Genomic DNA, 25,252 nt, shown 5'->3' with positions numbered 1-25,252 from the left:
ACAGTGTGGGAGATGAGGAAAGGATTTAAGCTGAAATTTGCTCTGCACCGCTTGAGCCTTTTACATTATCTAGCATTTAATAACTAGCTTTCCATCTAATTCTCTCTCTCTCTCCTGCTCGAATCTCTCAGTCGAGGTATTAAAACAATGACTTACCAGCCCACGCTTTCTGAATGTCAGCAACATGACGACAGGATGATGTTTATCGCATTTATCACAAGTCTCTCCTCAAGCTTTATCCTTTTTGTCCTTTTTATGTTTTTGCTCTTTCTGCGGAAATAGGCCAATTTCTTTCTGGCTCGTCCTGAGATTGAATTTCAGCGTATAGTTCCCAGGTGTCAAACATACACAAAGCCATCTTATCCGGCCTGAGGGAGGATTCGAACAATAATATGAAATAATCATGAATAAAACATTGTTCGAAAGTTAAATGAAGTTTATTTGCTACAGTGTTTTATCTATGATGCAGTACACATCTATAAGATGGAAAAATTAAAGGCGCTTGGATTTGGCAATATTATATCTTCTATAATGTCTACTGTTAATTAATTGTGTTAATTGTAATTTGTATGAAAGTAACACAAGGTACAGTCCATCCTGTGAAAAGCAGATCACATGGTCGCAATTACTCGAACGGCCTCAAACTTGTTAACAAAGAAGCTGCTGTCAATTTGGGAGGAGATCTGCCATCAAGACCAAGTTGGGAATAGTTTGAGAAGACAGCGCGATTGGATGAACCATTATCTAGAGGATGATGTTGTATAACATAAACAGCCGTAAAGGAAGTTGGTGTCAAGATCTTGTTCCATTCAAGTGTGGATGCGCATTAGTTTGGGGCAGCTGAAAAAATGCAGATGCAGATTCAAACATTTAGAAACAAAACTTAAGAGACAGTTGTTGTTTCATTTTATTGGTAACGCCAAATATGAAATTTAATCGTAAGCTTGCCAAACAGTTTTGGAGAGTTTGATGTTTCCCCATTCAAACAGAATGCCTGAGCATACTACCTGAGAGGTGTTTCAAAGATGGCCACTGAGTGAAATGACTTGCCTTAAAGGGACTTTAATTACATAAGCAGGAGTGAAGTGCATTTGTCAGTGTAATTGCAAACAGTTGGATTTTATTTTTTTTTAAAAAGGAACATTTTTAAAGACATGTTATCTTTTTCTTCATCAAAAATAATTTCAAGTTGAAAGATGTGCTCCTCAGTGTAACACTACTTTGTTTCATTTATGAATAACTCAGTTGAGTCAATCAGTGAATGATTTATTTGAGTAAGTGATTCTGTGAGTTTTGTTATGTCATTTACTTCAATTTTATATGAATCGGCAAACTTGAATTTGTTTGAATGATAAGAGTCAATGAATCATTGATTAAAGCCAGTTGTAAATGGTGTACATTTCTGATTAATGGTCAGAAGTTTGCATGTTTTTATGTTGAACACATTACGAGTGAGTTTATATGAAAGTCTTTCATATGCAGTGATATACAATATGATTTTATGACTTTTCAAATTCTGAAACAATTGAAATAAAATTTGCGCCAAACACATGGACAAAGAAAGACATTGGGTCTCGTTATTCATCAAAAACGCTTGTACTAATTTTTTTTTTAAATGAATGACAAAATTCAAGAAAAACTTACACATACGCCATAATCATGTATGCCCAAGGCCTTAAAAGCATGCGTAAAGAACTCTACATATAATTAGGTATTGTTGTTTACAGGGTGGGTAATGATGGGTTTCTGCTTGGAATTATAAGGTTCTGGCAGATCATTCATCGAAGCATTACTTTTCAATAAATACAATCAGCCTGCTTATTAATTTAATAATAATAATAAAAAAACTGGTGTTATAACAACATGTTGATGCTTGAGAAAGTTACATTTTTGCTTTCTATTGCATTTATTTAATGTTTTAGGATGAATATTTGTTTTGTTTAATTAAAACATACAAGGCTGTGCTAAATATTTTGTCCAGTGCAGATGTTAGTTTTATGTAATTAATATGGCAATCTTTATTGAATTAAATGCTTTATATGAATTATTGAATTATATGCCCCATGAATTAAATTAAGTATTTACCCATAAAGGCATAATATTACGTTTAATGACTTTAAAAGAAAACAGACAATAAGAAAATTAGTTGTTTAACAAAGTTTAATAAACCTTAAAAATGTTTCACTGCTTTTTTATAGCCAAATAAAAATATAATTTACATTTAATATATAATTTCTTTTTACTTTTTCTTTTTTAACAATGTAAAATTTAACATTTCATCTCAATGTAAAAAAAAAATGCTTCTAAATCATCACATTTACACATATTTTTACAGTTTAAGGTTTCTTTATAGTTTTGAGAAAAAACAATTTTATGTTTCCATCTGGTCTTTTTGGTCGATGGAGCAGTCTGGCGGAATGCCAAAGAAAGCTCACCCTGATTGGTTTTCGTGCGTGCATTTGAAATGCTGATTGGCTCACAGAAAGGACCATATAGAGCCAAGCTACAGTTCCACTTTGTAGATAAAACCTTTTTTGTTTTTAAATAAAAAGTCTTAAAATCTAAACAACTTATAAAAAAGCAACACATGTAAATAAGTTGTCAATTAATATGAATGTGAAAAAGAATGTTTTTAATGTTTCTTGTAATTATGTTAGGGTTAGTGTAGTTAATAATAAATTAACTGCAAAAAGTAAAATTTAGCAAATACGGCCCGCACAAGGGGACGTTTTCACCAGTCCTCAAAGGAATGTGAGTTTGACACCTGTGGTATAGTTGATCTGTGAGATTCCTAACACAAGATGAACTATAATGAGAGCGAGGTTTGGTGAGGGACTGAAGCACTGGCCTGTGCCGCTGACATTTAGGAGAGCGTTAATCATAAATAGATGACTTTGCTGTGCTCTCTATCTGTCCTGTGAATGTCAGACTGCAGACAATGTGCATTTGAAATTAGCCATAATGTGTTGGGACATATCTGCTTTCACATAAAAAATGTCTCATGATTTGACAGTCACCTTTAAAAAGAATTGTTCTAGCGTTTAATTATTATTTAATATAATTATTATTATTTTTAATTACTGAAAGATGAAAGAAAATTAGTGTTTGAAATATGCAGGTTTTGACATTTTCTGCTAATGTTTGAAGTTTTTAGATTTTGTTTTAGTTCATTTGTTGGCATAATGCTTTGCAATATGGTAACTGTCAAATTAGCTCATAGTTAATATGGAAAATTAAATAAACTATACTTGAATTCTAATGTTAAAAACTGAAAGTTTAATTAATGGAGTATTAGTAAATGTCATTTAATGGAAAAGGGTCTATAATTGTTTACCTTAGATTTAGTGGGTTTCAGTCACTGGTGTTAAAAAATAATTTTAGTTCATAAAAAAAGACAAGATATTTGAACCACATTCATTTTTTTCCTCATATCTTATACAAATCTAACTTAAATTGTTAGTCACCAGCCATCTAGTTACTGCAGATCGCCGTAGAACTACATACACGCCACATATACGAACTACAACTCCCAGCATGCACCTTGCACACACCAGTTCCTGATTGACACTGATTACACACACAGCTGGTAAATCATTAATGACTAATATCCTGGATTATTTATACAACACACCCTCTTGTTCTACCTGTAGCATCACAAAGCATTTTCCTTGCCTTGCAGTGGTTTGATTTTTAGCTTTGTTTATTAGGATATTTAGCTCATCATTGAGTCTATGTATTTACTTAATATATGTAATATATGAGTCTATGTAAATTTACGTTTATTCAGTTATTATATTATTTAAATTAATTTAACTAATATTATTATGATATAACAATAGTAAAATGAATATGTTCATATGAGTTATGTACAATACAGATTGTTAAGTAATATTTTCTATTTTTTAGTAGATATATTATATGAGAGACTTGCTTTGTTTACCAGATGTAATGTGAATCTAATTGGATTTTCATTGTAAACAATAAATAATAGTTAAAATATATGTTTTTTTATTTAAAATATTCAATTTTTAGTTAATGGTACTCCTTAATATCATTCCACAGATTTTGTTTTACAAAATTTTCTGCAGAAATAGCAAAAAATGTCCACAGATTCTGTCTGGCTCTTGTCGTGACCCAAAGCTCATGACCATAGGTGAAAGTAGGAACGTAGATTGACCAGTAAATCGAGAGCTTTGCCTTTCAGCTCAGCTCCTTCTTTACCACAACAGACCGATACATCGACCACATTACTGCTGCCGCTGCACCAATCCGCCTGACTTTTCTTTGTTTAATAAAGACGTTGCCATTGGATCCTCAACTTCACTGTCCAGAACCATATGTTACAAAAATATGTCATTGTCACTTTAAGTAAATGTATCTCAAAAATCTTGTAGTGCAGTTAAATGTTAAAAGTGTTTGTTGTGTTTTATTATTATTTTTTTTCAAACATTGTTTTAGTTTTAACTACATGAAAATGTGAAAAATTCTAATATTTTATTGAGTTTAGAATAATTTTGTTTCCTTTGATAAAAGTATTTTAGTTTAGTTATGATTTTCATTTTAAATAGTTATATTACAGTGTGTCTATGTCAAGATCAAAATTATTATATTAAGCGTACATTTTGTCACAGTGGCACAGTGGGTAGCACGATTGCCTCACAGCAAGAAGGTCGCCGGTTTGAGCCCTAGCTGGGTCAGTTGGCATTTCTGTGTGGAGTTTGCATGTTCTCCCCGTGTTGGCATGGGTTTACTCTGGGTGCTCCGGTTTCCCCCACAGTCCAAAGACATGTAGGATAGGTAAATTGGGAAAGCTAAATCAGCCGTAATGTATGTGTGTATATGAGTGTGTATGGATGTTTCCTAGTGATGGGTTGCGGCCAGAAGTGCATTCGCTGTGTAAAACATGTGCTGGATAAGTTGGCGGTTCAATCTGCTGTGGCGACCCCTGATGAATAAAGGGACTAAGGGGACTGAAAAAAATGAATGAATCATGTATTGATAAATTAACATAATCACAAGTTAAATACATTTAAAATATAATTTTGAATGATATTTAAAAAATTCATGTCATATCTATTTTTTACCTTATCCATGAAAATGAAAAATAGGGTAAAACAAAGTAAAAAGGGTAAAAAAGTAACAAGTTAAAAAGTAAAAATGGCAAAAGGACAAATCAAAATGATTCAAATGAAAACTGAAAATATATTAAAACGGTACAGTAAATAACACAGCAGAGACTTAGTAAATTGCCATTTTTCCAATGAGGTGTTCTCTAAAAAGCAGGATTTAAGAGAGCCTCCCACCTTCTCATTAAAAAGGAAAACACAATGAAAGAGGAAAAAATGACTCCAAACAACGAAGCATCCAGTGGCACAGCGCAGTGTTTGGAGCAGAGCATTCATTCTCTGAGGTCCTGCTTCTCCTCTGTCAGGTGTCTTTGAAGCCATCAGACACAAAGCTGCTCACAGACGTTGATGGAGGCCATGCAGAGAAGAAGCGTTGAGTCTTTATTGTCTGACAGCACATTGACCTCCGAGACCCGAACTCTCAAAGCCTGTCGTTCTCTCGCTTCTCTGTTTATCTCTCTCTCCCTCTACATTGCTTTATCTCTCTGTCATGCTGGTGTGTGTTATCTGCTGTATTCACGCAGAGAGCTTCTAAACAAATTAGCATAGAGGATTCTCAGCATCTACCTACACACATACTGGCTGATCAGTGTGTGTGTGTGTGTGTGTGTGTGTGTATTTGTGTGTTTCTACAGTCTTGTTTTAGTGCACCAGGTGTGTGCTATTATCTGTGCTTGTACTGTGTGTGTGTGTGTGTGTTTGTGTGTGTGTGTGTGTATCTACAGGTTTATTTTAGTGCTCCAGGTGTGTGTTATTACCTGTGCTTGTACTGTGTGTTTATGGCTGTGTGTGTGCGTGTGTTTGTTCTTGTTCTTTGAACAGGATGGAGCACATTACTTTAATCGATCTCCTGCTGATGTGAGAGGAGATACCCAAATTGATGCACACACGCTCACACACACACCCCTCCGTGCGCACATACTTTTTTTGTAACATAGCGGTCACTTTTCATCTACGTCAGTTGTTTCATGCTAAACTGATAATATTATCTATTAAAAGGCTTTTAAAATAGATATCACACACACCTTTCAAATGTAAGGTTATAAAAGTATTTGTGTTTAAGTTTTAAACATATTTTGTAAGCAAGTTCAAGTACTGGTAGTTAAAATAATACATAAAATTATACAGTATACATGCTTATAACACTACATTTATTTTAGCTGTGTAAGTATAAATAACATTTGTGTATGTATATAAATTCTTATGTATATGTGTACAGTTTGTGTGTGTGTTTATATATATATGTGTGTTTATATATATATGTGTGTGTTTTTATATATATATATATATATAAATATATTAGGGATGCACCGATGTGGATTTTTTTGGTCGATACCGATAATTCTTCAGACTTGGAGGCCGATAGCCGATATGTATAGGCCGATATTTATAAATATTTCAAAATGATATATTTTTATACAGCAAACTTCAAAGATTGAACTGCTCTTATGAACTAAATAGTCTATACTCAAAGCAAAAAAGCTTTAACTTCAAAATTGCAAGGTGATTATAGGCCTATATTCACGATTTCACATAAATCAGCATGCAAAAAAATCATTACTTCCTTTTCTTCATAGCAAATTAACATGCAACTTGACTGTTGCATAAAATTATTAAGGTTAAATAACAAAATGGGATTTAATCAACAAGCAAGTTAAATATATTTAAATAAGATAAAAATTAAAGCACTAAGGACTGAAACCAGCTCAAATAGTATTGAATAAAACGGGTTACAGTGATGTACACATGTACAAATACGTCATGTCCGAAAACGCCTTTTTTAGAGGTGTTTTGACAGTTCAGATCCCCCGTACAAGCGAACAGCTAAATATATATAGTACGTTTAGAAAATGCAGTACAGATTCATCCTATTTGGCATTTTAGATTCTTTTGAACATGTAGCTGCTGCTTGTCAATCAGACAACGCTTCTGCGCTTGTTCTTGCTGTCAATTGTGGGAAAATGATCGATGAAAAGTTCATGATAAACCGCTGTGAGTTTCACTTAACTGTAGAGGCAGAGTTGCCATCAGAGTCAGATTTTCATACAAAACCTGCATTGAGCTGACTTTTTGGCAAACACAGAGCTGAATATAAAGACAGAATGAGGGGCTGGTCGAGAGCCTCTATGACTGAATTTACCTCTCCCCCGTGTGTATGTGCGGTGACAGCTCGCGCGCTCGTTATAATCAATATGAATATTACGATCAAACTGAATACATCTTACATCAACAACACATGACAAGCAACGCGTTGATATTAACAAATAATCAGATTACAAACAACCGTTATGTTTACACGTGTTGTAAAATGTGCGGGTCCGGCTGCAGTTTGGGGTGTGTGTGTGAAGCGGAGAGCGAGAGAGAAAGGAGGAGCAGTTTTTGGGCAATGAGATTATTTTAGGTGACTGATTTGTTGTGTACCACACGGAAAGTAATAAATATTTTGGACCAAGTTACATGTGTCCTCGTTCATTCACCGGCTGCAATTAAAAGAGAAGGCAATTCACCACGAAACTAATATTATTCGGCCCTGGAGTAATAAGTTAAGATCCCCTGCTATCTCTACACAACAAAGAGACAGAGCAGGAAAGGTTTACACATGTAATATTTTTCCTGAGGCGATTTAAAGCAAAATACACAATGACACTCAATCAAACACATCTACAATGATAAGGAACATGGTTACTTACTGACTTATTAACGCAAGTTTCAAATTTTTTAATCACGATTTTAAGGATAAAATTATTAGCCCCTTAGTCTACAAAACAAACCATCGTTAGAAAAGAACTTGCCTAATTATTCTAAACTGCCTAAACCTAGTTAAGCCTTTAAATGTCACTTTAAGCTGTATAGAAGTGTCTTGAAAAATATCTAGTCAAATATTATTTACTGTCATCATGGCAAAGATAAAATAAATCAGTCATTAGAAATGAGTTATTAAAACTATTATGTTTAGAAATTTGTTGAAAAAATCTTCTCTCCGTTAAACAGAAATTGGGGAAAAAATAAACAGGGGGGCTAATAATTCATGGGGTCTAGTAATTCTTACTTCAACTGTATCTATAATTGATATATTTGATTTCTTTTTTACGTTAAAATTGTTACAAATAAATTGAAGTACTTAAAATTAGTAATTAGTAAAATAAATTATTTAAAGCATAAACGAAGCATAAAACATTACATTATCAATGAAGAAAATGGTGTGGGATTTACTTTTAAATCATTTTTGTTTGGAAATTGCTAGTAACTTGCATGATACTTAATATTTTAAACATTTTTAAATAAAAGGGTAACATCAAAGTAAATAGAAAATTAGCAAAAAACTAGCTAAATGTTTTCTTGTAAAACATACTCCAATCTTCCTGTTTCATTCCACTGCTTCTAAAAGACATGTTTCTATTGAGTTAGAAGTCAGTGGATTTGAAGCTAACGTGTGTGTCAGTGCTCCTGAACGTATGTGCATGATGCTGCTTTTGATCAGTCTCTGCCCCTTGATCAGGACTCTTTATGCAGGAACAAGCTCATTTGGGTCCCTGCCAAAAGTACCTGGACATCTGCTGCGACCATGCAACACAAACACAAACACACACACACACACACACACACACACACACACACACACACACATACACACACACACACACACATACACACACACACACACACACACACACACACACACACACACACATACACACACACACCACACAAACTTCAGCACTTCTCAACTCAACATACGCACAACACACCTACACTCTTTTCAAGTTGCATTTCCAGTTTACATAACTTTTGAAGACATTTTAAATAATGATGATATGCTACAAATAATGAGTATGTTTGGCTTTTTGCATTTTTTAATTCATTATTAAATTAATGTTACATTTCATATTTTAGTGTACATTAGTACAAATCTTACGTTATAATGTTTTCTTTTTTAAAGTAATTAGTAAAGTAACACATTACTTTTAAAAATAAGTATTATTGTTTCAGTTACTTTTTAAAAAAATGCAACACAAGTTACTTTTTTACCTTGCTTAATCGGCTTTTAAAGATATAAATTGCAAAATACAAATTATTTTAGCCAGGTTGAATCACACACTTAATGGGAGAGCATGCTGTAAGGGAAAAGACAGTCGGCTCGGACTCATCATCATCAGGTCTGTTTTTTCACAGCAAATGAGTCAGTGTACTGTTCTAGTAACTGAATAACTCTCAGGATATTGGTTTATTTCAAGTCAGAGGGGGCATCCGGTATGTTAAAAAGTAAGACGCAAACCATTTCACGACAACTTAGTTCAATTTAATGAAATGGTCCAACCGGTTCACTTAGAATATGCGGTTAAAACAAACTATTCGCAAATCTCCCGTAATTACTACAAACAGTCAGAAACAATCGCAAGCCTGATACTTACAATTTTGCAATGGGTTCTTGTTATTTTGAACCCAACGAAGAAAGGAAATGGACTGTCGTTAAGTACAAATAAAGCACCGTTTCCATCCAAAAAATGATTATAAACAAAGCAAAATCGTCACTTCCTGATTAACCGGTGCAAAACATCAACAGTAAAAACTTAATTTTCTGCTGTAGGAGAAGCTGCATGAATCTTTTCATTATATAATAAGAAGATTATGCTCACATGCAATGATCCCGTGGTGGCGTTCAAAGGCATGAGACGCAAAGCTCAGATGCCCTTGACAGTTCTGGAGGTCATTAATTATATAACACTAGTACTGAAATTATTCATTTTAGAATGACCTAAACAACATTTCAGAAGTTTTACAATTTGCTCAACCTGCTGGTTTGTCCATTATGCACATTTTCTCTGTTTCACATTCATCTATTATAACAAAATCACATGACTTTTTTTAATGCGCTGGAATTTGTTCTGTAAAGGGGTTTCCATCGTAGTTTATGCACATCTTTTCTTGTCAAATAAAAAGTTTATCCTAATAGGTGGATGGAAACAGCTACTGTCTACTGTAGAAGCAACTGCGATTTTGTCTCTTTTGGGAAACGATTTACACATTTGTGTAAATCTCAACAGCATTTGCCACAAGTGATCATCCACTCATTCGGTATTCACAGAAATTATTTAAAGAATAAACTTACAAAGAACACTTAGAAATGTAGCCTTGCAAACAGGTATCTTGTGATGGGGAGGAGCGCAGTAAAAAGGCAGTATTTCACTGTAATCCCTGGCCTTCCTCTTGACATCAGCAGAGACTCATTCCTTGCTGCATTCGTTTATTGTTGACAGACGCAGGATTATTTGATCCTGGTCCACTTTTGTAGCAATTTTATACATTTTTGTGAAGTTGAAGGCTACATCTTCATCTAATATTATGTCGGCATGACACAGACCAACATTACTCTCACTACTGAGCAAACTCAGAGCAATTCACCGGCGATGACTCTGTTCGTAGGGGATGCTGAGCTCACGCAGAATCCTAAACGTTCTAAAAGCGTTATATCGCACTTTGTAAAGAAACTGGTCTGGCGGATATCACGTTTTGTGAAAAAATACATTTTGTATTAGGCCTAAAATGTACATTCCTTAATGTTATTAATGGCAGCAATTCACACATCGATTAAGTTACATCAGAACCGTGATTTCCAATAATAAAATCCAAATGTCAGCAAATGGCGTTTATCGCGTTTTGCAACCAAACTCTTCATATATGAACGTGGCACAAATCAGAATTCGAAAGATCAGATTCCATGCGGTTTGGGCTGTTCACTCTGTCATAACGGAATCACATCTGAGTCACGTGTGGGCAAAAAAATCAGATTTGGGTTACATTTGCTTGCAGCCTGAACGTAGCCTCAGAGTATCATGGGGGATAGGGAAAAGGTGTATAGAAGTATATGCAAAGGCACATTTGAGAACTTAGTACTGTTTTTTTGTCTTTGTTGTAACGTTTTTGGTCAAATGCAGATATACAGATGTGTGTGAGGGGTTTATAGTATACATGAGTGTGTGTGAGAGAGCCCCTATCAGCTGAGCGGCAGAGATTCTCGGTGCATTATTCATACACTGAACTTTATGTTCTGTCTCCACCCACTCAACACACACCTCTGCATATGAAGCTCTCGCCGTCTCTCTCACTTTCTCTTTCTCTCTCTCTCTCTCTCTCTCTCTGAATATTCATTTGGGATCTCTGAGTGATCTTTGAGGGTGTGCGCGCGTGCGAGAGAGAGAGAGAGAGAGAGAGAGAGAGAGAGAGAGAGAGAGAGAGTCAGTGAGCATTCTTAGTGTCTGTCACTCTTACAGCTATGCTCAGCGCTTGATGTGTAGTGCATCTTCCTTAAAAGCTTTTTTGAAATGGATTCCCTATTAATAAATTGATTAGTATTTATTTGAATGTATTGGTACATTTGAATATACTGGTGCTAATCACATTTACTTTTTGTAGTAAACACATCACATTTCATTATTTCATTGTTTCTTTTTTCATGATAGATAAATTAATTGGTAGTATTTTTCATGCAGTCACATAGCCACCTCACTCCCAAGGCCCCCAGCTCTTCTTAATTGTAATCACCATCACCTGCAGCACCTCATTAACTCCCTTTAAAAGCACTCACTCACAGTCGCTCAGTGTTTGTTCTGCAGTCAGCACGCCTGATGGTATAAGGCTTATTTATTGATGGTCTGTGGTCCTGAAGTCCAGCGTTGCTTTCCTTTTCACCTGCAAAAGACACTCAGATAAGCATGCTTATGTAAGGCTTTCATATCCTCTGCACATCACAATGATCTCTGTTCAATAAAAGCCTATTGATTGATCGATCTCCTGTCTCCCTTCCCTGCATTTACACCCATTGGATGTAGTAATAGGAAGTTTGGATCTTTTCTTCGAACTGGATCTTTAGTCAGTTTGTTTTAGTGAACTGGTTCACAAAAACAGACCACTGGTTCTTTTACGCTACAGGGTAATGATGTCATCCACGATGGTGTAATGACAACTCTCCCATGTTAGGACTCAACATATCAAAAATAAATAGTCCGCAATCATAATTTCAGTCAGTTAAAAGATCACCATGATCTGCAAAATCTTACAAGATTATTTTCTGTTATTAAATAAACTTCTCATTTAACCCTCGTGCACTATTCAAATTGACTACCCTTTTGTTATGTCAGGGATGAGAACATCCACTGAATTAAACTGCTGTAAAAATGCATCAAATAAATATTTTTCAGGGCAGTAGGTAGTGCTGTCGCCTAACAGCAAGAAGGTCGCTGGTTCAAGCCTTGGGTGGGTCAGTTTCTGTGTAAAGTGCAAGTGCTGGGCTATTCAATTAGTTTGTCATGGGGGCCAGTTCAAAAAAGCATACCAAATTAGGGGCCGGAGAGATACGACTTGCAACATTAGTGATGACACAGCAGCATATAAGAGCCCATATGTTGTATTTTTACTCCTTAAGAAACCCTTGTTGTACTTTTCTACATTGAAATGTTAATATACTGTATTGTAATGTACTGTAATGTACCATTGTACAATGTGGGTTTTTAATTTACAAACATTCAAATGTTGTATTTCATAGCACAGCAAAAGCAGTACTTGGTCACTATTTGGAGGGCCTCCAATTGAATAGCCTTGGTGTAGGGCTTATCAGCAATCAGCTGGATGTACATTATCCTGCTTATTATACAGCTACTTGTCAAAAAAACAAACCATTAGACACAAAAAAGATCTTAACTGTAATTTATGTCTCTTTAATGAATCATAAGGCTTGTTCCTAATGGTTATTAGAGAATAGCATAAAAACCAACATTAAATAATAATTAGCAGTACGCTCATTATAGTAGTATTTATTGACCTTTGTTAACAGTACTAAACACAAAACTGTCCATTGAAAGCTCATATGTTGTATTCCACATGTTGGGATTAACATTAGCTAAAATAAACAAATGACATATTTTTTGTATTAACAAGTATCTTTGACGTTTTTTCTTTTTGTACAGTTTGCACAATTACAAACTCAAAAATTATTTCATGCCAACAAAACACAATAAAACATAAATCAAAAACCGAGAGGGAGAGGAGAATCGTGCATCTAAAAAAAGGCACAAAACAGCAGGAAAATGAGAAGCATTGTTCTGATTGAGTCATTCCTGTGATTGTGAGCCAAGCAGTTTTGCCTCTAAAACACTCAGTGCTCTTTATCTCTGCTTGACAGAACTACGGGCTGGAGACCGAAAACCTGAAGACTCTTTCGCACAAGCTCAATGCCTCTGCCAAAAACCTGCAGAACTTCATCACAGGCCGCAGACGCAGCGGCCATTATGACGGCCGCACCACTCGGAAACTGCCCAATGACTTCCTCACGTCTGTGGTGGATCTGATCGCCGCTGCTAAGAGCCTTCTAGCCTGGCTGGATAGGTTAGTCCTGCAAAGAGCTTCACACACACCAGATCAATACACCGATTAATACACGCTTCACATAAATAAACACACATTACATTTAATGGAATTCCCATTTTTTATTGCCATGATGGAGTAGAGCCAAAATCAGTGGCCTTTGCGTTAGAGGTGAAATCCTCTGAGAAAAGGCGGAGGAAAGAGGTTTGATATCAAATAAAGATTCAAAATTTGACCTTAAAGGCTAATTGGGGTCTTTGCCCGAGCTCCGGGGACTTTCTTGGTATCATTCGGTGGTGAAAGTCTGATGAATGATAGTTGATGGTTAGACGAGGCACTGACTGAGTTTTTTGTTGGACTTAGAGATGAGGTTAACTAGATTAAGTTATTATTCAATTACACATACACACACTTGTACAGCTATCTTTATGGGGACTTCCCATAGAGGTAATTATTTTTTACTGTAAGGACTGTATGGTCCAGAGATGCCCAAAGTAGGGCTCACGGGCAAAGTTGGTCTATTGTAACCTCTAGTTTGGCCCACCATTCCATCTGAGAGGAGAGTGAGTATGATGGAGAAGGTTGAGGCGGATGCACAACACAGAGAGCATTTCTAATTCGACGTAACCTTTTTTGTTTATTTTATTGCTGAGCTACAAAAACAACAACAACAGCAACAAAAATTAAATGTTTAATTAAATGTAAAATAATCCGATTTTTTTCAAATGTAAATACGGTCACTCGACAGATAAAGGACTATGCAGAGGACATCAGCAAGCAAATCAAGGCAAAAACTAGTGTAATATTGTTATAAATTTGATTGTTTTGTAATAAGTTCATTATAGAATGTAAACAAATATTGTATTAGTTAATATACAGCATAGCAATGTGTTCAAGTCATTTTTAAACATTCTTAAATAAATGAGGGAATTACCAATGGTAAACTACCTCACCTAGTCTTGATCTAGTTTGGTTTTAGGCCGTTTCTTGGGCACCCCTGGTATAGTCTGTCCTGCTACCCAATGCCTACCATCAACCCCAGTTTAACTTAATTTATTCATCTTAATTTTTTTTGTTGCTTGATTAATGTGATAGTTTATTTGATTGCTATACTGCAATGTGCAAAAGTTTTATAGTAAGTTTTGGTATTAAGATATTAGTAGATTTATTTTAGGAAGTATGCATTTCATTGATTTCTATCCAAATGGTTTTAGTTTCAAGAGAATGCTTTTCTAAATCTCCTATTAATTGAAAAATCATGCAAAGAAATATGAATAGCCGTCCACATATTATTAAGAGTGTATTTTAACATAGTAATGAGCATATAAGAATGATTCCTGAAGCATCTTGTAACACTGAAAACACTGATTTTTTAGAATGATTTTCACCCCAAGCTGATTGTGCAGAGCTTGCCTAGAAAAAATATAGCAATCATCTGTTGATATGGACGCTAATATAGTCAAAGGTAAACTTCAACCCAGTATGAAAATTATTAAATCATTTACGTACACTCAAGTGATTATAAACTTTTATGAGTTTCTTTTTTTCTGTTGAACACAAAAGAAGATATTTTAATGAATGTTTGTTCCTGTTGACATCCGTAGTAGACAAAAATGACTATAGAAGACAATGGGTGCCAGCTACTAGCCTTTTTCAAATTATCTTCCAGAAGAAAGAAACTCAAATAGGTTTGGAATAAGATAAATATGAGTAAATTATGACAGAATTAATATTTTTGGATTGAACTATACCTTTAAGGCCTTTTCTGTATATTTGATCTAATAAATGCAGATCTCATATGGGTTGGAATAAGATGAGTAAATGATGACAGAATTACAATTTTTGGATTTAACTATAACTTTAAGGCATTTTCTGTAAATTTATTTAATAAATGCAGATCTCATATGGGTTGGAATAAGATGAGTAAATGATGGTATAATTAACATTTTTAGATTGAACTATACCTTTAAGGCCATATCTGTATATTTGATCTAATAAATACAGATCTCAAATAGGTTTGAATTAAGATAAAGATGAGTAAATGATGATAGAATTGCCATTTTTGGAATAAACTAAACATTTAAGGCCATATTTAATCTAATAAATACAGATCGCATATAGAATAAGAGGATAGGAATAAGATAAAGATGAGTAAATTATAAGAAAAACTAAACCTTTAAGACCTTTTCTGTATATTTGATCTAATAAATAAAGATATAGGTTTGGAATAAGATAAAGATGAGTAGATAAGGATATTTTTGATTGAACTATAACCTTAAGGCCTTTTCTGTATATTAAACAATAAATGTAGACTAAATTATTGAATTTTATTTATATATATATATATTTTTTTTGTATGGATTTCATTGCAGAAAAGGTCTTACTTGGAGTAAAAATCAAGGAGCAGACTTTTTGTAGACTTTTTTTTAGGTATTTAGAGTAGAAACAAGACAAAACCTAAGTAACAAAAGCATTTTCTACAGTGTTAAGGTGAATCCCCACATTTTGTTGTCCTTAACTAACCTTCCTATGCCTGTGATTTTGTGATTACGCTCAGAGAAATGGCTGATTCCTGGAAAGATCTTCCAAAAGTGACAGAGGTTGTTGATCCAGGAACATTTGCTGTTTGTGTAAATCATGTCGTCTTCCCTCCAGTCGAGGGATGGCACACAGAATTAGACTGACGCTTTATGTTGCCAGAAGTTACAGAATTGCGGTCTCTTGTCTAGGTCAGGTTTGTCTGCTCACATTCAATCATGTTGATTTGTGTTCCAGGCCTCAGCAATCAGGTACAAGGATGAGTGAAGAGGTCTTATGTAACACTGTCTATTCTCGTTTCAATTCTGGATTTTACCCGCATGGCTTCTGTTCATGTACGGTTGTCTTTAGGTAGCGATTTCTTTATGATGGATTGATGAGCTGTTTTTCAGACAGAGAGAGATACGTGAGGAAAGTGAGGAATAGAACATTTCTGCCCAGCCGTTGTATGAAACTGTTATTTTTTTGTTTTGTTTTTCCATAACCACGTCAATAAGGAATCCGTGCACATTTTCGGTGCTGATTGTGGGGACAAAATATTTTGTAGAAATCCTACATTGTGCTAAAAATTTGACATTTCAATGATCCTCTGTATCAGAGATTCTCAAGCTTTTTGATTTAATGGCCCATTAACGTTAACAGATCTATAGTTTTGTTAATTATAATAAATAAAAAGAAAATATAAATGTTGGTTTGATTGATACATATAGATCAATAATATTTATAGAAAAATGATTGAGTGCAGTGATGTTCAAGTGAGATCCAGCTTAAACAATAAATAATATATTCAAATATAGCAGATTTAATGTTTTTGGGATAAAACTATTTAATTTAAAGTGTAACGAAACCCTTCATTTACATTTTCTGAGATTTTAACATTTATGTGTTAAACATCAATTAAGGCAGCATTAGCATCTGTTAGCTTTAATTGTAGGGAACAACTGGCTAAAGAGCTTTTTCTCCCTAATTTCATATGCTGGGTTAGAATTCACTGTTTATTGATGGTGTAACTGGTGGTGACGTAGCCTAGGACTACAAGTCCTTCAATGACATGTTGGTATCTAATTATTATTCCTGAGACTGAGTTTTCTTATCCTATGAGAAGACATTGCTTCTGAATTATTTAGTCAAGCTATGAGACAGCACAGTATTTATATGTTACTGATAGGTTGCAGCACTAGTAGTGCTGTCAAAAGTACCACCTTCTATGAATCTGTACTAAAATAAAAAAATGTGGTCATAGCAGCGTTTCCTAGTTACATTTTGAGTACTGCTAATTGGATTCTTGGACACTGCTGATTGGCCGGTGTTCACACACAGATATGACTGTGATTGACTCTAATGATAATCGGTTTACAAGAGTGCTTACACAGACACTGAAACATTTGAAAGCTGCGTCTATCAGCTGACTTGTCAGAGGATTGACACTGCATTCAAACATCGACAGACTTTACTTTCAAATGGTCTGGTGGTGAGGACTTTTCTATTCTTGCAAAGTGGGTACTGTATGTGTGTGTCTATATAAGTTGCCCTCCTTGAGTTAGTCTTAAATTAAAAGGGGAGCTTAATGACCAATTAACAATTTACCTAAATGTGACTGATTCAAGACTGGAACAATAACTGAAGCTAAACCCATAGATCTTTTCAAAGATGTATTTATAAGATTTGTGGGCAGTTGTGTATTTAATAAATGTAAATAAAAATATGATATTAATCAATCATAATTATTTTTGTCACCACCAATTGATTGTAAGAACGTTATATTCTTTTTGCTTTTTAGTTCACATACTGTTTGTATATAGATTTTTTTTAGCATTGTAATTACATTAGACTGTTTTAATATTGCAAACTGCAAATTGTTAAAGGACCATCAACCCATCCCTCCCCCTCCCCCCTTCTCAGCAGGTTGTTTTCACACCTCTTGTATAAAAAAAGTCAGGAAAGTGGTTGAGTCCAGCTTTGTTTAGGTGGGAGTCTCAGAAGAAGGAAGGGTTTGCTTGTAAAGGGGAGTGTCATTCTGTGCACTACAGCTGATTTTCACAAGGGGAAGACAGTGGATACCAACTAACTTAGCCATCTGAATAAACGTAAACCGAGAAAATTGATAACACACTTGCCAAATCCGTATAAAGAGTCTTCGAAGCTATATCATGCATACTAATGAAGTTGCATTTTGTTCACAAAAGAGCGCGCTGATTGGTTAGAACCAAGTCTTTCTCATGTATTAATCAACAGATGTGCTGAAAACTCAATGACGTCACTTTATACCAGCCGGTACAGACAACCAATCTCCACACTGGAATTTATACAATGATCTCATGGCTGTGACATAGCCTAAAAATATATTTTTAAATCAAAGAACGATTTTGCTTTTAACAACTAATTTTTACTTTTTAGGGAAATATAGTATGTGTACAATGTTTGTTAGCAGCTTGGGACATACATATGACTGTCAAAATCTCTAAAAAAATGAGTTTTGGTGTTTTGTGACTCTTTAAGATATGCTTTTTGAATGGCTAATTGAAGGCATAAATTTCAGTAAAGTAACTGCTGCAAACCTTAGTAAATTATGTTGCGAGATTAATTTAAAAAATCATTTCCCATAAACATGGTGTCTGAAAGAAAACCCTACAAATGCAGATGCATTTTTATAGGTCAGCTACAAAATGTACATGCATTAATATGTGTCTTTAGTAACTCCTGCCAGTAGTTTCTAAATTCAAAGGAAGGTATGCAGTGGCACAAACTCTGAGTAAGCCTGTCTCGTAAGTTATAGACTGTAGTACTGCAATACACTTACTTGTTCATTTTGAAATTAATGTAAATCTAGCGGGTGGCTGAATGATGTATTTGGCATCCAGCTGTGCTTGACTCAGTCCAGGTCACACTGGTACCAAGCTTGGCTTAAAGCTGGGACTGGGACATCACCACACAGTGGGACACTTTCCATCAGACGGCATTTGATATCCTCTCAGCCTCAACCCACAGAGAACTCTGTCTCTCTGTTGCAGTGCCCAGGCACCCGCTGCCCTGCTCTCTGATCCTGGACCTGAGAGCAGCCCATATCACACAAACACACTTCACACTGGCCGGATCTGGACTGGGATCAAGCCAAGAGGCCTAATCCACACACCAGCTCATGGCTTGCTGACTAAGATGAACTTGTAGCCAGTCAGTGTTTGGGTTAGGGATGTTTCTGAGTTTCAATCTCCATTATCAGGAACAAGGCCACCAGTTGGGAGGGGGTGACTTGTTCCCCTCATTCATTAATGCTGGCCTAATTACGCTCCCCGGTCTTTCTTCCCTGCCAAAACAGTCCCCAGCAGATCTGCCGTCTCCCCTGCAGACATAGTGGAAGAACAGAAGGAGCTCTGAGAGAGAGGGAGGAACTGAGTTACACTAATGCAGGTGAACGGATTTGAAGCCAAGAGACATTATGACTGACTTGAGAGTCCTTTTCCCTAAAGTGTTATTGGTTGATATCCATCCAGGCTGACATCGGCTCTCCTCTGCCACTTGCCAAGCTGGTGATCATCAATTGATGGTATCTGGCTGCTTCTGTTGGGTTTGTTACGGGATTTCCCCCGTCCTCATTCTACTGTGGGAGGAGCTCATAATGGGAGGGGCTTATTGGAAGGCTGAGGAGATTCTGTCAAGTTTACACTGAAAGACATAATTGATCATAGTCAGAGTACTGTTTGTGCCACATTGATCAATCATTCAGGCAACAGAACAATGCCTTTTTGCCATTCAAAGTTTGTGTTCAACCTGCAGGCACAATGCAGGGAACACTGTGTACCTCCATTCCTCACAGCCTCATTTTCACTTGTGCCACTTTAAATTTGGCATCGGCTCTGAATAAGGTCTTTAGTTTTTTGGTTTTGCATTCAGCTCATCTGTTTTCCAATTCATCCCTTTTTAAATTCTGGCTTGAAAAAGCCTTTGATAGTGGATAATCCAGTTTTAGAAGTTCAGTTCTTTTAAAATGTAAAAATAAAGCATGCTAGGGTTAAAATTATTTTTTTTAAATGCTAGAAGTGAATGTACTAATCAGTTCATACACTCACTTGTATTAAACTTTAGTCATTTATTCATTTTTCCATAGGCATTGTCTCAATTACTGAGGTCGCTGAAGCAGAATGAACCGCCAACTATTTTAGCCTATGTTTTACGCAGCGGATGTTCTTCCAGCCACAACCCAGTACTGGGAAACACCCATACACAGTCACCATACCTGTCAACACTGGGATGTGAAAATAAGGGATATGCCCACAACATCAAGGGGCACCCCCCCCCCCTTTATTATTATTTAGAAACGAAAAAATATATTGTATACATTAGCAGCAAATAAATTAGCAAACAGTTCAGCTTATTGAAATTAATATCTATTATAAAGAAATAGAATCTAGTTATCAAATCTCATTAATCTTTTCTTTACTGTATAACTTACACATTCTGATTATAGAGCAGAGAATGATTCTCTCATTTGTTTAGACTTTAAGTTTGATTACATTAAATAACAGAGGTGTCACTTTAAAAATGCACACATCTAACAATATAACGAAAGCATTCGATTGCTTTCCTAACTGTTAGTTAATTAGTTGTGCTTGGAAAAAAAACCCCATCAAGATCGACATATTAATTATGTGTATATGTCTGTTCAAAACATGCAGACAAAACCCAGAATTTCACTCCGCTTTAAATCGAGTGTACAGAATCAGTTTGGGAAACAGCATATTTATCACTATGAAGCGTGTCTGCTGACAGTCACGCACTGCTATATGACTGTTTTGAGGATTGCATAGGAGGGGCCACGGCACCTGTAATGAAAAGGAAGCGAAATCCTGCCATTTTTATATTTATTTTTAAAGTGTTCTCATGCCTAAATAAAACGAAAGCACAGAACAGACTCACATTTAAGAGCAAGGGGTGGCCCCTGGTGGTTCTGCAGTGTGGGTTGGAAATAAGCAGCATCGGCTCTTCAATGTTTTTTGCCATCCTTCAGAAAAAGACAAAAAAGAAAACTGGAGAAATGTGGAAAATACTTTTACCGGATGATAGCGAGATAGAATTGTAAAAACCTGGAGAATCCCAGGAAAAATGGGAGGGTTCATAGTCACTCATACACCACGGTCAATTTAGTTTATTCAATTCACCTATAGCGCATATGTTTGGACTGTGTGGGAAACCGGAGGAAACCCATTTGAACACGGGGAGAACATGCAAACTCCACACAGAAATGCCATCTGGTCTAGCTGGGACTCGAACCAGCAACCTGACCTAAAGGGACAATATGTCATTTTCGCTGCTAGAGGCTTGTATTCACAACAAACAAAGGCGTATTTTAATGTGTGTGGAATAATGGGAGTCGTCTTCTGAGAATTAAAATGACTTGGGAGTTCTGGGGTAAAATGAATTGTTGAAGTCAGAGATGACAGGAGAACTTTTAATTCGTTATAAATGAGACATTTGTTATAAACAAGGTCTGGAAAAAGAACATCTCTGAAAGCACAACATATAACACTTTGAATCAGATGAGCTAAAGCAACAGAAGAACACACTCTAAAAACAAGACACCGAGACTGCATTTTGCATAGTCACACCAAAATTGCACAATGGAATTGAGCTGCATGATTCTGGCCAAACTGAAAATCGCAATGCTTAAAATCAAGATTACAATTTTCTCACAATTCTGTAGATGTAAAGTAAAATAAAGGTTAATATAAGTAGGCTATTATTATTGTTAATTATCAAACATATGGTAAAACAACAATAATGATATTAGGTCTATGTGTAGGTCTATTGTTGGTTAAAATGTTACATTTTGTATAGACTTAGAACGGTGGACTTGAACAGACTTTAAATTTGTCCTGGTTGTGATGACATCAGAATGCAACTATTCATAATTCTAAAGTTGAAATATTAAGTTTGAGACATATGCTTGCAATCTGTTTCTGACAACATTATTAGAAATTTTTTCCACTTGTAAAATGAGACAGTTGTCATTATCAGATTGCCGCTTGCATTTTATTCAACATTATATAGGCTAGAGGAGTTATACGGACCCAGTAAACATTTCCTTGTGTTCCCTATGAAAGAAAAAACATATCTAATGCTTGTCATAAGCATAAATCTAAAATACGATACGATCATTTACACGATGTGCGCTTCTGGTTTCACTTTCACTGCCGAGTGCGCGCTCATGTCATGGCTGCTGTCACTTTGAGGAAAAAAAATCAGTAAACACTAAACAGTATCAATGTTTATAAATGTTATTTCCAACTTTATTACCTGTTTTTCATAGTCTATGCAGGTTCTGTTTACTAAAGCAGACATTAATGGCGGGCAAGTGCTCGTTCTCTCAGTAGTAAACAAACAGTGCATCAACTTGTGTGATTTCGCAGCCGAGAGTACGTCATTGCATTAAAACAGAAATTACATTTTGGGGTAAATTATACCTTATAAATACAGTAAGTGACACTTTGAACACCATTTGGACGTGTCCATGTTGTGTGACTGCCTCAACAATTCCTGACCTTGAAAATATAATTGGCTGAATCGTAGAAGAGCAGAATTAATATTGTGTAGGGTCGAAGCAAGATCTTTTTTCGATTAATCATGCAGCCGTACAATGGAAGATTGTACCTTGTCTGATTTTATATATATATATATATATATATATATATATATATATATATATATATATATATATATATATATATATATATATATATGTACATTTCAAATTTGCATTTGCATGCGGTAGAGCATATTGCTTGAAACACCTAGGTTATCTTTTTGATTCCCTAGTAACATGCAAAGATGTATACATTGAATGCACTGTAAGTTGCTTTGGATAAAAGCCTCTGCCAAATGTATGAATGTATAAATGTAAATGCGCTGACTTTAATAGTGCTAATGCGCTTACATTGATTTGTTCAGATGGGCACTGAAAGGGTTCAGATCCTTTCTCTGAGTGTAAAAGGATCTTTGAAATGAAGATAGACAGCAGAACATAAGCAATTACAAGCACAGCTTCTCATGCATTGATCGAAAAACTGGAGCAGTAAGAGGTGAAACTTTGAGGGCCTGATTTTGAGGAGATGATAGTTGTCCTTTTTACCCAACTGACAGATTTCCTGTCAGCCTGGAGCCTTCATGTCCAGATGACGCCATGTGCTAAAATGCTTTAAAGGAGCAAAGGTTGGATGTAATGAAGTCTGCTCAATCCTAGAGAGAATCGAGCTGTGTAGATTTCAGTGTCTTGCAGTCTGGCTCGGATGACTTGGTTTTGAACTTTTTCTTGCCGCTGTTTCTTCTCTATTCCCCATCCTTCTCCCTCTCCCATCCCCTCTGGATTTTTTCAGACAGTTCTCGTGTTCACATGTTCACTGACAGCTGTCCTTGAACTGAGGTCAAGCGCTGTCTGCATGCTTATCTACCGCAAAGTAATATTTGGGAATCAAGCAATTTAGGAGTGGAGTTTTGAACGGAATTTTGTACTTGCCTTGAGTTGCATTCAAAATCCTGTTTTAGGAAAGACAGTTTAACTCTGGAGTTCTTGTTTACATTTTTATTCTGGGATCTTTAAATGAACAGAAATTAGCAAAGTGGTGAAAGGTTGGTAGAACTTGAAAGATGTTTCCCCCTGTTCAGCGAAAAATATTACCAGTGTTGTACTATATTAGTTTTAAAAGTAATTGACACTGATGGTAAGAGGTGTAGCAACCGTGGGGGAATGGAGCGATACGTCCCTCTCACTTTTAGAGACAGAGCATTTAAAAACAGGTGGTTAATAATAAAATTAACGTAAAATTTTTAGATCTCATTCAGCTGTCACTTTTAAAATGTTTGCTATGCCCCTGAGTAACATTAAGTGAGTTTTTACAGGTGAAAATAAGAGAAAACCACCTCAAACAGATATGTGAAACCAGCATAACAATTTATGAAGTAATGGTGTTAAAGAGGCCCTGTTTTGGGTTTTTGAAAATGACCTACCATGCACTGTGTAACAGCTCTAAGTGAAGTGAAATAACCAGGCTTAAATTTTAAGGGTGCAAAGTGTTTAAAACTATTGATTCATCTGTACAAGAGTTGACTCGTAGTGGTTTAAATAAATGACCGCTGTAACTAGTCTTGAGCTTTGTCGGCATGACGTCGATACTTAATGCAAGCCCCGCCCATTTGTTGCGCACACAGACCCTTGAAAAATAAAACCCTTAGCCCCGCCCACAAACACTGTAGCAGTTCCCGGTTGAATCAAGTTGCATAGATGCTGTGCTCTGAAGGGGAAAGTTAGTGTTATTTAGGTACAGTTACCTAAAGATGAACCTGTAAAGAGTCAGTAGTTAAAGTTTTTTTTTGCAAAAATATCTCAGCATTTTAGCCCTAGCCTTGTGCTGTGTTCCTGTAATTTTTCTGACAAGTGCTTCCTCAATCTACACGCTTGTAATGGGGGATTCGTTGGCCGTTCGTTAAAGGAAGGATCAGAAAAGACTATTGATGTATAGGACTTTGTCAGAGCTTGAAATGAACTTTACCGTACATAGTTCATGGACCAGTTCCTTCCTCCATTTCACAAATGTAAGTGAAACCTTGTATTTTATTCATTATTTTAATTTATATTTTGTTAATATGAAAATGTAAAAATGTTATTGAATCTACTTAGAATGATTTTCTTTTTACTTTCAATATGTCTGATACAAGATTTAATATGTGTTAGTTGAGAAAGTTATTGTTGTGCTCTGGCTCCTTTAAGGGAGGCGCACCAGAAAGCAGGAGAGAGAGAGAGAGAGAGAGAGAGAGAGAGAAAGAGAGAGAGAAGGAAGTGGAGAAAAGTTCAGCAGATGCAATGCTGTTGTAATGCTGTTTGTAAAATGTTGTGTCGATGATCCAGATTAAAGAAAATAAACGAGAAATAAGCTTGCAATCCTCTGTCGTTTGTCATTGCTATGGCCACCGTCAGCTGTTCCTACACACATGTGATGGTAAAGTTTCAAAATAGTCCACTGTGTGGATTAATACTGAATGTGTGTCACTTTTTCACTTATGGTTAAGAATAGAGCAATATGCTGGTTTTTATCTGCATTGCTTTGGTGCACTCCTGCACTGGTCTTACACATACACTCTGCACTCTGACTACTACAAAATTGTTGATATGCCGTGTTGAGCATTTCTGTCTTTCTCGCGCTGAACGCAGTTGACCAATCACAACAGACTGGGTTATC

The 25,252-nt window shown here is 35.7% G+C and overlaps 1 protein-coding gene across 31 annotated transcripts in view; it reads left to right on the top strand.

Annotated features, from left to right (window-relative positions):
* The window catches only part of cnksr2a (connector enhancer of kinase suppressor of Ras 2a), a 185,898-nt gene that overhangs the window by 49,172 nt on the left and 111,474 nt on the right, over positions 1–25,252 (top strand). For all 31 annotated transcript variants that reach the window (XR_015525043.1, XR_015525044.1, XR_015525046.1 and 28 more), the window contains one exon: positions 13,306–13,508. Coding sequence is in view for 26 of the 31 variants with exons in the window: in XM_087309662.1 (XP_087165788.1) it covers positions 13,306–13,508 (203 nt within the window). In the remaining 5 variants the exon portion in view is untranslated. The remainder of the gene's footprint in view (positions 1–13,305; positions 13,509–25,252) is intronic.

The sequence above is a fragment of the Danio rerio genome, chromosome 24 (assembly GCF_052040795.2).
Source record: "Danio rerio strain M-AB ecotype USA chromosome 24, GRCz13ab, whole genome shotgun sequence".
Classification (NCBI taxonomy): Eukaryota; Metazoa; Chordata; class Actinopteri; order Cypriniformes; family Danionidae; genus Danio; species Danio rerio.
The sequence above is the reverse complement of the archived record's forward strand: the minus strand, read 5'-3'. Positions and strand labels throughout refer to the sequence as shown.